At 59.1% G+C, this 15685-nt stretch overlaps 1 protein-coding gene across 2 annotated transcripts; it reads right to left on the reverse strand.

Moving 5' to 3' along the window:
• Positions 1-1017: 1017 nt before the first annotated feature.
• On the reverse strand, positions 1018-15146 carry RGS14 (regulator of G protein signaling 14). Of its 2 annotated transcripts, XM_014834925.3 has the most exons (15): positions 14849-15146; positions 7640-7661; positions 7281-7459; positions 6838-6930; positions 6611-6754; positions 6080-6223; positions 5852-5963; positions 5409-5521; positions 4750-4953; positions 2884-2960; positions 2516-2642; positions 2346-2427; positions 2207-2253; positions 2007-2121; positions 1018-1738 (listed from the first exon to the last, which is right to left on the reverse strand). In XM_014834925.3, the coding sequence occupies exons 1-15, from the start codon at positions 14891-14893 to the stop codon at positions 1536-1538; spliced, it is 1707 nt and encodes a 568-aa protein (XP_014690411.1). In that variant the 5' UTR covers positions 14894-15146; the 3' UTR covers positions 1018-1535. The 2 variants fall into 2 exon arrangements, with proteins under 2 accessions (XP_014690411.1, XP_044633542.1); XM_044777607.2 differs by lacking the exon at positions 7281-7459 and having other exon boundaries at positions 14849-15047.
• Between the last annotated feature and the right edge of the window lie 539 nt (positions 15147-15685).

The following is a 15685-nucleotide window of genomic DNA, read 5'->3' on the forward strand; positions in this document are numbered from 1 at the left end:
TCCTTTCTGCAAATCCCCAGGAGACAGTAGAAAATGACCAGGATTGGGATTCTGGCTTGGGTCAGAGGATCATCCCTGAGCCAAACTCTGACTGGCCAGGCCTGGGTCATGAGCCCACTCCAGCAGCCAGGGGGTTGGGTCAACCCAGCCAAACAAAATGGGCTGAGGGGGCAGAGGGCTGAAGCCCTGGAGGATGGTTTGGGTTCAGCCTTTAGAGAAAGGTGCTATGGGCCAGCAAACCACACTGATCTCTCCCATGAATTTCAAGGATGAGGAGCCAGGTACATGATAGGGAGTGGGCAGTGGGGGTTAGGGGAGCTCCTGACAGAGGGGAGCTGGAGTGGGGAAAGAGAGCTCGACCTGTCTGAGGCAGTCAGGAGAGCCCCTCACTCTCCGAGATGCCTTCTCAAGGCTCCTGTGTCCCCTGCTTCCTCTCTTGCAGCAGCACCAGGACTGAGTCTGGCTTCTCTGCCTGCAAGCTGCCTCCTTCTGGGAGTTCCTCCCTGATTCCCCTCTCTGTGTGGGGTCTGGGCTTCCCTGGCTCCCTGGAGATAGAGAAGACCGCCCAGGAAAAGTAGGCAAGGGGCAGAACCTGCTCCTGCCATAACAGCCAGCACCTCCCACAAGGCCTTCGATGCATCCAAAGAAGCCCACAGCCATCTCTGCAGAGATACTCAGTCCTCAAAAGAAGTGGAAAACAGCAACCAGACCCCGTACTTAGAGCCACAGAGACCAAGGAGCAGCATGATGACGCCTAGCAGAGGCACAGCTCCCCAGAGGGTCTTCCGCTCCCCACTTCCTCCTTCCCTCCTCCCCTCCCTCCCTCTCTCTTGCTCTCTCTCTCACACTCACACCCGGATACTCTGTGCAGTCAGGAAGAGACGTTCTGACAACAGGAAGTCAGGGGGCACACCTGAGGTCCCCGGGAGCTTCCTGGCACTGACCTGGGTGACAGAGGCAGTGTGGTTTGTCAGGGGTGGCACAGGGTAGACTGGCACAAAAGGAACACACCTCATGGCAGAATAATAATAATTATTATAATAACAATATCATACATCCAGGACAAACCCAGCTGCCCAAGCCAACTGCCAAATCCATATGTCCAGTAGAGTCTAGTGGGTAGGGAAGGGCTGCCTGCCTATACCCCCAGGCCTTACTCATACAAGCTCCTGAGGAGGGGCCGGCCCCTCCTCCTGCTTCCTGCTGAGGCTTGGCATGGAGGGAGAGGGAGGCTGGCACTGCCAACGCCACCCCTCTGTGTTGGACATGCCTGCACCTGAGGAGCTAGGCCCACCTCCTCCCAGTGGCCTGGCTGCAAGGGATGGGTGGGCAAGCCTATGAGGGACCATGTGGTGGCAGCTGTGGGGTGTGGCTCCTCTGAGCTCCACTCCATTCCATCCTGGCTCTTCCCGAGGGCCTGCCCGTGGCAGGAAGGGCCAGGGACACTCATGGCACAGATAGGGCATGCAGAGCGGGCCCATGGCATGCTTGGCCCACCAGGTGCCATACAGCCAGCCTGGACTGTTGGGCAGCTGTCAGAGGGCGGAGTGGGCAGTGGAGTCTGAGGGGCCCTCCTTTGGCTGGGCCGCTGATTCAGTCTGTGGTGGGGCCTCCTGTGGGTTGAGCCTTTGGGCAGGCAGCTGCAGAAATTCTGGAAGTACCAGGTCCTCTTTGCGCAGAAGGCCTCTCTGGTCATGGGCCCCACTGCTCTGCACCCGATTCAGCAGCTCCACCAGGCCTAGGGGCAGCCAAAGAGTCAGGGGGCCTGCCCGCACAGACCTGCCTACACTAGTCCACCACAGTCCTGCTGCCCATACTTCGGCCACAGCCTCCCTGTCTCCAGTACGGATGCCTCCTTGCCACCAGCCCCGCTATCCCTATCCCAGGCCCGCTCGTCCCTCAATCGCAATGGCCCCTAGCCTTCCTGTTCTAGCCCCAACGGCATCCAGTCCCCTGATGCCACCCTCAAGGTCCCAAGTCCCTAGCACCCACCATCCTGAATGTACCTTCAATGTCACAGGTCTGCCTCTTCCCAGTGACACTACTGGGCGTCTCGGCCAGCGAGTTGAGGGACAGTTGGGGGGGATGGGCGGCCTTGTCCTGGGTTCTAGGTGGACGGCCCTGCGAGAATGTGGGGTCAGAGCCACAACCAGGAGGGGAGACACAGTGGGCAGGAGAGGAAGAGGGCGCCGCGCCTGTCGCTCACCTGGCTGCGGCAGGGGGATTTGTCGCCAGCTTCGGAGATCTTCACACCTGCGGCAGAGAGCGCCACCGTTCGTGTTTGCTTCCTGCCTGGACCCCCTTTCTCCTGGGACAGAGCCGACCCCGGGAACCAAGCCCCCTACCTGGGAGAGTGTCCAAAACTACTCTCTGGGCCGCCACCGAGCTCACTAGCTTCTCCAGATCCAGCGGCTGCTTCTCACCTGGCTGCGGGGACAGGTCAGCAGCCCGCGGGACAGGCAGCCCGCTCCCCGCCGCCCCCGCCCGTGGCCGCGCCCGCGGTCCCGCCGCTCACCCGGTGTAGCGCCACCTGTTGCAGGCTGAGGCCGTGCTTCGCCAGGACCGGCTGCAGCGCCTCCTGCAGCCGCTTGGTGGGCTTGGCTGAGATCCGCACCACGCGCTCCAGCGCCGCCAACTCGAGCCTGCACGGGACCCTCGCGCTGCGAAAGGGCTGAGAGCCGGCCTCCCCTCCCTCCCCAACGCACCTGGGACAGGCTCGAGAGGGGCCGGAGCCTGAACTGGGAGTGGGACTACTTGGGGGGGGGGGGGCGGGGGGCGGGGTTAGCTCAAGGGGCGGGGCCTGAGGGGGAGAAGAGCAGCCTGAACTGGGACTTAAGCGAGCGTTGGGACCCAGGACTCAAGCCCGGCGGGAGGGGCACTCACTCGAAGGTGATCCTGTTCTCCAGCCGCACTTCCTGGTCTGCCAGCACGGTGCAGTCCTGATCCAGGACCAGTGCCTTCTGCAGATGGCAGGCAGGGTCTCAGAGTCCCTCCCCCCACCCCAAGCGATCCCTGGGGTCCGAGGAAACCACCCTACTTCCTCCCGTGGCCACCCTAAGAGTCAGAGAGAAAGGCCAATGGGTGGGTGAGGCATAGAGACGCGGATGGGGTAAGAGACCAGGTCGGAATCAGAGCCTGACATAGCCAAGGCCAAGGAGAATGGTGGCGAGAATGGTGGCAAGAATGCTGGACGGACTTGGAAAGGGAACAGAGTTGGAAATTCCATGGGGTAGGGGTGGGCATGAAATGGTTATGGGGCTGCTTGGGTACCGACAGGCTTAGGTCCTGAATCACCAGGTGCCTCTTTCGGGGTCAGGCCAGGCTCTGCCTCCTGAACAGCTGCCCCTTGTCCCTCGGGCATCTGAAACCCAACCAGCTCAGCTGGAGGCATTTCTTCCTGTGCACCCACCTTTGGTCAGCCACCCAGGCCTTGCCCCTTTTTTGACACTTGTCTACTTCTCTCCGTCCCCACCTACTAAGGACACTTCTTGTCTCCTCACTGCAGAAAGGACCCTTCCCTCAAGACCGCTGTGAGGCCAGAAGGATGTGAAGTGTCTGGCACAGTGCCTGGCACACAGTAGGTACACAGACAGCAGCTGTAGTGACTACTGCCCGCATAGGCTCCACTGGCTGCACCAGCCCAGGGCCAGGAGGCAGCCTCTCCCAGGCATAGGCTGTGCCGTGCTGCAGGGACAGGTGGAGTGTGGGTGGTGAAGTTATATTTAGCAGACGTGAAAGCCCATGTGGAGGCTGCCTGGGTGCCTGAGGGAGTGGGCAGAGCTCCTCCCACTGCTGCCCTCACACTTCCACGCTCCAGGCCCCTGAACATGCCCTGCACTTCCTACCCACCTCCAGGCCTTCTCTTCAGCTGTTCCCCCAGCCTGGAATGTTCTCCCCCAGGAGCTCTGCCAGGCAAACTCCTCATCCTCATCAACTGCTGCCTCTTCCATGAAGCCTTCCTGGGACTAATCAGAAAACCCTACCTTGTCCTAGAAACTCCCTGGAGGTTTGACCCCTCCTCGCTGATCACATCCTGCCTGGTTCACCTCCAGCCTGTGTACCTGGAGGACAGAGCTCAGGCCCGGGGCCCTCTGCCCACCCACCTGGCAGGGCCTTAGAACTTGTCTACTGGGTAAATGAAATCCTGATGCGTCTCCCTGGGATGCAGCATTCTTCCTTCAGATCCCCCTTATGAGATGGTTCAGTTTAAAGTGAGTTTTCCTCTAGACTCCTCTTTAAAGCTATGCTATTTGCACCTAAAGGAGTTTTTCATAGGTTAGGTGCAGTTGGGTGCCCCTAGTGGCAGAGGAGGTGAGGGCTCCCCCAAACGGCCATTTCAGGGATGGTCAGTCTGAACTCGGGAGCGATGGGGGAAAACCCAGCTCCAGCAGTGGTTCTCTCCCACTCTACCTCCCAGAGACCGTCACAGTGAGGATGATGGGCGAAGCTGGAAACTAGGATGGGGATGGGATGTGGACAGGCTTTTCATGGGATGAGAGTGGATATCTGAGTTTGAGCGAGGAGTTGGTGCTGGGTTGATTTTGAGTTGGGCGTGGGGTAAGGGGTGGGGTTTTGGGGGGCGCTGGAGTTAGGAAGGGGGTGAGGATAGGGGGCGGGGATGGAATTAGGGTTGGTCCAGGGGATTAGGAATGGAACTGGAGTTGAGGTCACAGCCAAGCAGAGACAGGAATGAGGTTGGGAACAGGATCAGGAAGGAAGTTAGAGTTGGAGACCAAGCCAGGTTCGCACCTGCTCGTTGCCCACCAGGTAGACCTTGATGTCAGGTAGAGAGAGGCCTCGTTTCTCACAGATGCCTGCCAGCATGGCACGGATGGTAAGACCGGGTCGGGCCAGGGCCAAGGAGGCTGTGCCATCGGGCAGGTACACGCAGCAGTACTTCCCTGGCCGGCTTTCGCTCTCACCTTCTGAGCTCCCAAGGCTCTTCCGGTGGCTCTGATTCAGGGCAGGAGTTGGGGGAGGTCATGTGTAATCATGCAAGGACATGCAGACAGGTACAGACAGGTAAGCTCACCGGGGTGCACGCACAAACACACATGCCCAAGGGCACACCTGTAGGCAAGGTACAGTCTTCTACGGGAACACATGTGTGCTCACCCAGGCATATGGGCACCCAGAGACAGGTCCACCCACTGACTCCCATACACATGCTGTGTACCCCTGGGCAGCCACCCTTGCACACACATCTGCTGAAGAGGATGTGCACCCGTGACACAGATGGGGCCCAATGTGGTGAGGACAGGAAGAAAGTAAGGAGGCTGAGGGGTCGTCCATGGGGGGCAAGCAGGGAGACTGAAGTGGATACAGTGACCAGGACTGATGGCCGCCACACAAAGGGGCCTGAGGAGTGGCCCTAGCCCGCCCCTCATCTCCCCCAGCAGTCGGCTCACCTCAGATTTACTGCTGACAAAGGCAAGGAAGCCGAGGTCCAGACTGGCGGAGGAGTTGAGGGAGCCTTGGGACTCTCGGCGCAAGCCCGAGTTGGCCACCCCGCCTGCCAGTTCTAGGGCAGAGGGAGCAATGAGCAGGAGAGCCCCCCTCCCTACACCCACCCCTCTGCTGAGGCCTCTCCCCAGCCAGGTGGACTCTGTTGGAGCCCTCCTGCAGGAGTCTAACGTGGTTTGGGTTTGCTACTGAGGGGAGGTCCCAAAATTCTGGGGTCTAGCCTGGGAACCCACTCCCCCTTCCCCGGGGGAACGTGGTAGTCATAGGGTCCTACACTTCGGTTTTCACAGACTTATAGACTGTCTGTGAGACAAGTAGAGGAAGGGGGCGTTCTCAAAGTTTGCCCAAACTCACGCCCCCATGCATCTCTGTGGCATCCTGCCCTCACCCTTGCGGAAGGACTTGCGGAGCGGGCGGCCCCCAGGGCCCTCAGCAGGCGGCAGCTGCCCCACCTCCTCCACGCCCAGCGGCAGCGACTTTCCAGGCTTCAGCTTGGGCTTCTGCGGGTACAGAGAAGGCGCTGGCACGGGTCAGGCCCTAGGCCAGATGCAGACGGTGGGCACACCCCCGCAGATCTGCGCCCGGCCCCCTGCCCCCTGCAGCCCCTGGTACACACCTTCCTCGTGGTGTCAGGGCTGCCAAGGCGCGAGGAGCCAGGTTCCTGCAGGGGACGCCCCTCGGCCTCCGCCAGAAGGCACTCGCGGTACAGCGGGGACTTGACGAAGCGCGCATAGCTATCGAACTTCATCAAGTTGAAGATCTGCTGGGCGGGCGCGAGGGCAGTGAGCCTGAGGCGGGCACTCTGCGTGCTTCCGGAGTTCCAGGCCCGGCCCTCGGGGTTCGCCGGGTCCCCAACCCAGGGAGCGAGCCCCCAGCTCCTACTTCCCACCGCCAGGATCCAGGCCCCGCCCCTACTCTTGGCCCCGCCTCGACCACAGCTAGGCCCCTCCCTATCCCCTCCACCACCGCTTCTGCTACGGTCCTCTGACTTGCGCCCTGCCGTGGCGTTTAGCTCGGCCCCAGGATCCGAATTTGGCCGCTTCTCCACCCCACCCCAGGCCCCGGATCTGGCTCCACCTCTCCTCCATCGCGCTCCCTTCCAAGGCCACGCCCCCTCAACCCAGCCCGCGTCCCCGGGACGGCTCGCCTGAAGCTGCTGTGCCCGGAACATGTCCGGTCGGGGCTCGGCCAGCACCTCCTCGCCGAGCCAGGCCTGCCGGTCGATGTTCACGGGGCTCAGCGCCTGGCTGGAGAGGAACTCCTGGTAGATGTTACGGGCCTCCTGAGCTAACTGGGGCAGGAGAGACAGGAGAAGGTCAGGGGTCGGCCCAGGCCCTGGTCCCACCTCTCTGCCCCAGCTCCCCCTTCCCCCACCTGCTTGGTGTCACTGGCCGGGATCTGCTGGAAGCGCTCGCAGGCCTTCCAGAAGGTCACGTTCTCGGCACTGAACTCCTTCTTCAGGAACTCCTGGGGGTGCGAAGGAGGAGGCAGTCAGAGACACAGAGACCTAGTCAGGGATTGTGGTCAAAGAGATTGGGATAGAGACAGGGCCAAGAGGCCAAGACAGACAGATAAGGCCAGACAGACAGATGGAGCCAGATCTGGAGGCACAGAGAGAAAAGGAGAGGCAGAGACAAGGAAAGTTCCCAGGTGGGAAAGGAAGAAGAGGGTGCCCGAGAAAAGCTGGACGAGGAAGCTGACGGAGGAATCCCACTCTGGCCAGCCTGAGGCTCCATCCATGCCTTCCCCCGTGCCCACCGCCCCTCCCCCATCGTGGCCACTGCCATCTGCCCTCCCCATCCCACCCCAGGGCTTACAGTGAAGTAAGCCAGGCCCAGCGGGTCCTGCAGCAGCCGCTCGAAGGATAGGCCCCAGCTGGCCACAGGCTGCTCCTCGGTGGGGAAGGGGCTGCTGGGGCCACTGGGGAGGCTGTGGATGCTGAGGGAGCTGCCGCGGCCCTCGCCCTGGCCCTGGGGCCCTGCAGTGCTGCTCAGCTCTGTAGGGGGATGGACAGGTGGAGATGAGCCTTGTGGCCTTGCCCAGCCCCTGTCCCAACCCCACCTGCAGGTACTTTCCCTGGAAAGACAGCAAGTGGCAGGGGTATCCCCACCGTGTTTCCGCACACACAGACCCCACCCACCCCAGCCAGGCTTCCTCCACACACCCTGTCACTTACCTCCATCTGAGACAGCCAAAACCTACAAGAGACCCGAGGCAGAAAGTCAGAGTAGAGCCCAGGGTGGACCCTCAAGGGACAGTTCCCAGCCCAGCCTCCAGGACTGGAGCTGTGTTGTCCTCTGCCTGGCTGTCCATGCTGGGCATTCCCAGCCAGCTCGCTGCTTGCTCAGGGGTTTGCTCAGGCTGTCCCTGGCTCCCCTCCCATCATGTGCCAACCACTGTGTGCTGGGACTCATGCCAGATACCTTCCAGCTGCCCCAGGCCCCTGGGCAGGTGCCCTGAGACTCCATCCATGCCTTCTCCCATGCCCCCACGCCTCCCCCCCTGGGCACCTGCTGGGTGAGCCCAGGTGTATAGCATGGTGAGGAGGAACACAGATTTGAATCCTGTCTCTGCCACTTACCAGCTGTGTGACTTTGGGCAAGTTATTTGTTCATCTCTATCTGTCAATAGGGGATGATGGTAATAATAGTGAGGATCAAATCAGTTTAATGTATTTCCAGCATCTAGAATAGTGGCCAGCATGTGTGAGTGCTATATCAATGTTTGCTGTTGTCTTTGAGGAAGGAGAGGTGTCTCTGTTGCTGATGATCTCCTTATTGCAACTGTTTTCTCCTGGGGCCCAGTGACTCCCATGGGTCCCACCCCTCCTTGGATGAGCCACAGGATGCTATTTTATAGTATAGAGCAGGGGTTCTCAAACTTCAGTGTGTATTAGAATGACTGGTAGGAGCCCCAGGATGGAGCCTGAAACTCTCCATTTCTAACAAGCTCTCAGATGATGCTGGTGCTACTAATCCATGGACCACACTCTGAATAGCATTGCTGTAGAGGCCAACTCCATCCTCTCCCCTGCCCCCTATGCACAATTCCGACTTCTCTGGGAATCCCAACCATTAGTGAAACAGAAAAACACTCCTTTCAAAATGACTCTTGCAGTGGTTTCCCTTGGCCTTCTTCCTACCTTCCTTGCAGCTCCACCAGCTTCCTCGTCGTCTCCTACCCATGCAAGGTGGCCTCTGCCCGTCTCTGACTCTGTCCTGGGCTCTTTCTGCCTCCCATATCTCCCCAGCTCCAAGAACATATGGTCAACTTCCCACTAACATCTCTGCCCAAATGTCCCGCAAGCCCTTCCAACTTAACCAGTCCCAAATGGAAGGCACCACAGCCAGCCACAAAGAAGGGCGCTGAACCAGCTTCCCTGCATCCTGTCTTTCTTCCCATCACCTGGGCTCCACCACCAGTGTTTGAGTCATCCCCAATTCCTTCCTCCTTCTCACCTCCTACATTTTCTTTAGGCCCTGTCACAGGAGCTTTCACCACCTGTCCCTTCTTTCCATCCTCACTGGAAATGGTTCTGCAAACATCTCTTCCCCCAGGAAGCCTCTCCCTGCCCTCCTGGCTGGAATTTCCCTCCCTGCTCCCTACTCCCACCTGGGAGCACCCAGGTCACACACCTGTGGGCTAGAGCTGGCCTGCAGGTACAGATACGTGACATTATTAATATCTTGGCCCTCAGAATGCTTTCTTCTTTTAAAGTTTAAAAGGGTTTCCCACATTTCAAAATCAGGAGTTTTGGGGCCAGCCCCACGGCCAAGTGGTTAAGTTTGCGTGCTCAGCTTCAGTGGCCTGGGGTTTGCCGGTTTGAATTCTGGGTGTGGACCTACACACTGCTCATCAAGCCATGCTCTCGTGGTGGCCCACATAGAAGAACTAGAAGGACTTACAACTATGATATACAACTATGTACTGGGGCTTGGGGGGAGGAAAAAAAAGAGGAAGATTGGCAACAGATGTTAGCCTAGGGCCAATCTTCCCCCCCTGCCCCAAAAAGCATACCTTTAAAAAAAAATCAGGAGTTTTACTTAAAACCCCAGCTTTCTGTCTCCTCTTTAAGACTCTGATGCCCCAGCTGGCCTGCATTCTTCCAGCATGGCCACCTTGGCTGGCACTCAGCGGCAACTGCCTCCCCTTGAAGGGGCTCACGCTGTCCTTAGAGGTCCCTGGTGCCAGTCTGATGCATTTATGTTACTTATGGAGGCAGGTGCTACCCCAGACTGCCTGAGTTCAAGCTGGTGCTGTGTGATCTTGACAGGGTGCTTCACCTCTCTGTATCTCACTTTCTTTCTCTAAACAAAGGGGGCAAATGATGGTCCTGACCTTCAAAGGGTTGCTGTGATTAAATAAGTTAAATATATATAAAGAACTCAGAATACCATCTGGCATGGAGTACATGTTCAAGGAACGCTACTTATTGTTATTACTGTGTTAGCACTGGTGTCTGACCCTGCTCCGGCTTTCAAGTGTGAAAGCCCTGCCGTAGAGGAAGGGGCATAGGTGTCTGCCTCTGTCAGGCCCAGATTAAAATCCCAGCCCTCCCTTTCTGAGTTTTAGAATCTTGGGCTCCTCCTCGAGCCTCATCTCCCACCTGGAGCGTGGGGATTAGTTGCTGAGGAGGAGAGAAAGTTTGTGCACAGCGAGGCTGGGCGGGGAACCGGTTCCCCAGCGCACCCCACCTGCGCCCTCCTGCCTCTGCTCTCCCAGATCTGACGCTTTATCTCCCACGGTTGCAGGAGAAAGTCGCAACCCCTGGGGTGTGTGAGGAGGACGAGTTGAAGCCCAAGGTCCCTACCAGCCTGCTCGTTCCTTTCCTGGCACCTCTGCTCATCCCTACATTAGCCTGCTGGACGATCTTCCTCCCCAGGCTGCCCTGCGGCTTTTCCGGCCTCAGTGCCTCCATCAGGCCCTCCTGCCAGGTCTCTGGGAACCAAACTGACTCCCTCCCTCCCCGAGGTGGCTGCCTGGCTCTCCCTCCTCCCATACACACCGGCCTCTCTCTGGCCTGCCCTCCAGCCCCAACTCAGCCTCTCCTTTGCTCAGAGCCCCCTATGAGGGGCTCACGGGCAGACCAGGACCCCAGAGAGGGCAGAGGCGCCGGGGCTGAAGCCAGCCCACACTCCTATTTTGTTTTATTCTTTACGTTATGCTGAACTGAGGGTGTCTTCAGGCGGGGCTGGTTCCCAGGTCCTCCTGGCCCCACTCCCTGCCCTGGGAGGTGGAGCAGTTGCCGGCTTACAGCTGAAGCTCTGCCTGGGCCTGACTAATGAGCCCCTTCGCCTCCCCTATTTCCCTCCCTCACCTCCACCCTCACTTTGTCAAACTTTTCTCTTTTCCCCACACCCCTGCACACTCCTGCTTCCTGCTTTGCTGTTTCTTCTGCCTGGGTATCTGCTCCTGCTCCTCCACCCAACCGCTCTCGGATCTCTGCCCCTAGACGCCAGTCATCCCCAAACACCAGGCCCCTGAATCCTCCTGCCCGCCGCACTCTGCCCCCTACGTCTGGGCCTCTCCCCTGCCGTCTGGTAGCTCCTGGAGGGCAGGCCTCTTTGCCAGAGGGAACCAGCCTGCACTCCCTCCCACGAAGCGCCTTCCTGGCCTGGTGCTCCAACCAGCGATCGGGACCCTGAGCAGCCCGCCACACTCCCGGAGGCCCTTGCGCCCCGTTTTCCGGGGATGCTCCGCCTATGCACCTCCGTCTCGGTGACCTGTAGTCCGCCTTCCCGAGCCCCTCTCGCCCACCAGATGTTAATCCATAGAGTTGGGGCTGAGAGAGACAGAACAGAGCTCCAGAGGTGGGAGGGAGCAAGCATGGAGTTCAAGTCTAGGGCAAGTAAATTCCCTTCTCTGGGCCTCAGTTTCCCCCTGGGTGGCATGGGGCTCAGCATTCCTAACCTCCTTGGGCTGCTGGGAAGGGTGATGGAGTCTCAGATGGGAAAGCAGCAGGCATGGGAATGGCATGCTGATGCTGCTGGCCGGCTCGCCTCCGACCTACTGCCCAGGCTCCGAAGCCTGAGGAAGTTGTGCTGAGCAGGGCCGACCTTGCCCCACCCGGCCTGCTGAGGAGAAGTGGTGAGTGAATGGAGAAAAGGGGAAGAATGGTCGAGGAAGGGTGTGGTAGCCAGCGGCACCCCCGAGTCTCGTCAGGCCTCAGTTTGCCATACTTTTTTCTTAGGAAAAGGGCCCTGGGAGGTCGCTGGTATCTGAGAATACTAAGGTGAGGGTGGTCCAACATTTCCTGATTGTGTGGCCGGCACTCTCTGACAGCACGCATCCGTGTTCTCACTCCGTCCTCACATCCTTATCCTGTGCAGCAAGGGTTATTACTTCCATTCTACAGATGAGGAAACCTAAGCCCAAAGGAGTCACACAGCTGGGAGGTGGCCGAGCTGAAATAGGAACCCAAGTGTGCCCGACTCTGGAGCCTGAGGTCTTCCCTCCACTAAGCTGCCTTCCTGTGCGGGCAGGAGAGGTACCAGGGCACAGGGAGGCCCGGGCCTCAGCCCTTGGGGCACAGGTGGACAAGGCCAATAGGGGTAAAGGGCCCAGGGGCTCCTCTTGAACTCTTCCCTCTGGAAGGGTCAGACTTTGAAGGGAGGACCAATTTACTAAGCATCTTCTGTGCTGAACACTCTGCATGATCTCATTTCATCCTAGCTTGGGGAAAATGAGGCCCCCAGGTCCTCTCTGGGTACACCCCCAGAGATCCCAGAGTGCCTGGCCCCTTTGGCCTGAACCAGCCTATGGGGCTCACCCCTAGCCCTGAGCTGGACACCAGGAATGCAGCAGAAGTACCGTGGGCTCTGCCTTGCAGGTCTCCTTGTCCGACGGGGAGACTAACCAGGCCCCCAGAGTGACAGACACAGTAACTTCCCCTCTCCAGGCTCTAGGCCCAGCCTCCACTTGGGCCATGTCCCTGTGCACACACCCTGTTTCGCTATGTCCAGGCCTTTCCCCATGCCATTCCCTCTTCCAGATGGCATGTCCTTTCCAGACTCTCCCATGCCACAGTGCATGAAGCGAGTTGAGAAGTTAGCTGTCCGTCCCCAGGTTCCCCTCAAGCTTTCTCTACTCCTGAACTGGGTCCTACCCAAACCCAAATTTTATTCTGCTATTTGCCCTATGTCTTTTGTGCCTTGCCAGACTGAGAGCTGCTTGAGGGTGAGGGCTAGGGCTCTGGGCCTGGGTCTTGAGTGGCTGGGGCAGGGCTGGCACAGAGCAGGCCCTAAGGAGGGGTTATTGAATGAATGAGTGAGTGAACAAATGAAGTGGCTGTTGGGCCTGTGTGAAGATATCTCTGGGAGTGGGGCTGGGAGCCATCTCTAAGTGACAGGTTTCCTTGCAACTGCCTGACAGGCTGAGTGGCAGAAAGACGAGGCTGACAAATGAAGTTGCCTCAGCAGAGATGACAGCGCAGCAGGTTGGGTGGTGGCAGGGGGAGGTGGGGGAGGACAGAGCCAGGCAGTGCAGGGAGGTGGAGCAGCCCTGGCATTGAGTCAGATCGGCTGGGTTCAAATACGGGCCCCTCCACCTGCCCGCTGTCCTCAGCACGTCATTTACTCCTCTGAGTCTCCCTCATGGAAGGAGCCAGACACCTAGCCCCAGGTGCCTCTCTGCACATCCCTGCCACAGACACCGATGCCTGTCCCCTCCCCATCTCAGCTGGGCATGGCCTCAGGAAGCTGCCCAACGGCTGGCAAGTGGCCAATCTGTGACCCTCAGGATTCCAAGAGGTGGCACGGAGAGTGCAGAGCGGGCCCAGGAAGGACCCAGATAAGCCTGTGCGTGGAGGTCGCCAAGAGGAGCCAGGGCATCTGTGGCTTGCTGGGGCTCAGGGTGAAGCTGGAGCACCCTCCCTGCTCTGAACGACTTTTAGGTAGAGAAGCTGTGGGTGGATGCGGGACGGGGAGAGGCTGGGTCTGTCTCCAGGCCCCCTCAGCTGCCCTGCAGTTCTGGGCACCACTCAGAAGCACCAACCCAGCTGCCCTCTGGGGCAGGCATGGGAGCGGGCATGCTCCTCCTTGGCTTGGATGGCCAAGCGTCATGCTGCCAGGAGGAGAATGCCAGGCCCGAGGGTTCCTGAACTTTCAAAGTTAGGTTGACGGTAGAGATAGTGAGGTGGACAACTGGACCAGCCTGGAGGAGTCTGCCTCTCTCTCACACAACTAGCCTGGGGCTGAGCAATAAAGAGATGCTGGAAGGAGAGGTGGAGACAAGTCTTAGGAATTAGGAGGCAGGAGTCGGGGGGAAGGAGGGTGCTCAGTTTCTTGGTAAGGCAGGGGATCCTTGAAGAAGGGCTGAGAATGCAGGGGGCATTGGGCTGATATTTATGGAGCCCCCACAAGGGGTCATGGGTCTCATATTCATCAGTCCACTTAATCATCTCAACAAGTCTTTGAGATCTGTTCCAATCTCCTCATTTTACAGATAAAGAAACTGAGGGTCAGAGAAGATCCCCTAGTAAGGGACAACAGAGCCGAGACTGGAACCCAGGTGTCTCTAGACTCATTGGCTTTGTCCCACAGTGTTAGGCTGGGGCCAGGTGGGAGGTTAGGACACTGTCTGGCCTTCCAGGGGTTGTTAGGAGGGGCTGGGGCTCTGCCAAGTGGGCTGGTATCCTAGCCGGGAGAAGGGAGGCCCAGCCTAGCCTGTCCCATCTGCTGAACGAATAAAGAAGCTGGATCCTCTGAGGGAAGCTCTGACCGGGACACCAAGCAGACAGGGAGAGGGTTTAGGGGGTGGGGCAGCAGCAGCAGCCAACGGCTTCCTAGTGCCCAGCTACCCTACCTTTCCTGGTAGCCCAGGAAGAGAACAGACAGAAGCTGTGTCAACCTGGCCTGACCCGGCTGACCCATCCCAAGCTGCCCAAAGACTGCTAGTTCTGGCAGGGAGCCTCAGGAGCAGGTCCAGCTGGAGGGCAGTGGCCCAGGGAGGGCTCCCCCTTACCTGACCTTGGGCTTCAGGGCATGGGATAAGGAGAGGAGGGCTGAGGCTAAGTGAGATGTGGGGGCTGAGGCCACCATGGGGGGTGCGGGAGGCAAGGGGCATGCCAGGCCTGCCTGCTACCCTAGGATGCAAGCAGCCCCAGGTGGTGCCAAAGTAGCAGGTGAGAGAGCAGTGGGGGCTGGACCAGAAACCTGTTCCGCCTCTCCTCTGGTCTCATCCCCAGGGTTGCCACAGGTTCCCAAGGCCGTCTAGAAGGTCCTAGAGTGAAGGCACCAGGTCCTACTGCCTGCTGCTGTCCGTACCCAACTTCTTCTGCCCGCTGGCGGAATGCAGGCTCTTGCCCAGCCCTGCCGGGTGTGCCTCCTGGGCTCCACCCTGGGTGTGCCCACCCCTCCCGTGGGCCTGGCCTGGAGCCCACACTCACCATGCGTCCGTTGGGGACGCCCAGGTGCTTGGGCTTCCCTGGCATGCCGTCGCTGTTCACGGGTCCCCGCCTCGGGGGGTGCGCACCATGTGGACTGTGGGTAGTGCCGGCCAGAGCTTGCACGGCGGCGGGCAGGCAGCAGAGAGAGCCCGGCTCCGCTCCTGTGGGCCCTCACATCCTGAAACACCAGCTCACTACCTCTTTTCTCTGCCACAGGAAGTGTCTCTATAGAAACCGAACCACAGAAAGAAGCAAGGTCTAAGAGAGCGAATGCCTCTTCCTACACACACACACACACACACATCCACGCGCGCACACACATGCCGCCAACGCGCCCTTGGCAGCGCCCCACACAGGCACCAACACACAGCAGAGGCCTGTGTATGCTCAGTGAAGAGTCCAGCCTGGTCTGGCCCAGCCCAGGGAGCTCCAAGGTCACGTCTAGGTACACAGAAGTGCACATTTACACACCTGGGCAGGGGCTTTGTGCACCTTTGTACACCCTGGCAGGGGGTCCCATGGACATGCATACATGTGCACTGAGTATCCATGCATGTACCTTACACAGCACACACTTATCTCACACCTGCCATGTGACAGGGATATGCGCACTCCGTACCCCTCCCACAGGCAGTTGTGGACATGCAGAGTTACTACCTCCATCCCCAGACACTTCCTAGGCATGTGTTCTGGTGTGCAGACAGATGCACACCTTGCATGCATGGTCATGCACACACAGACCATTCAGGTGTGCGTGTTATAAACACACTGGCTCTCCTTCATAAGGAACACCTGGGCATTCAGTCCTATGTATGTACAGTCCCTTGGCCAGGTGCA

Source organism: Equus asinus, chromosome 9 (genome assembly GCF_041296235.1).
Source record: "Equus asinus isolate D_3611 breed Donkey chromosome 9, EquAss-T2T_v2, whole genome shotgun sequence".
Lineage (NCBI taxonomy): Eukaryota > Metazoa > Chordata > Mammalia > Perissodactyla > Equidae > Equus > Equus asinus.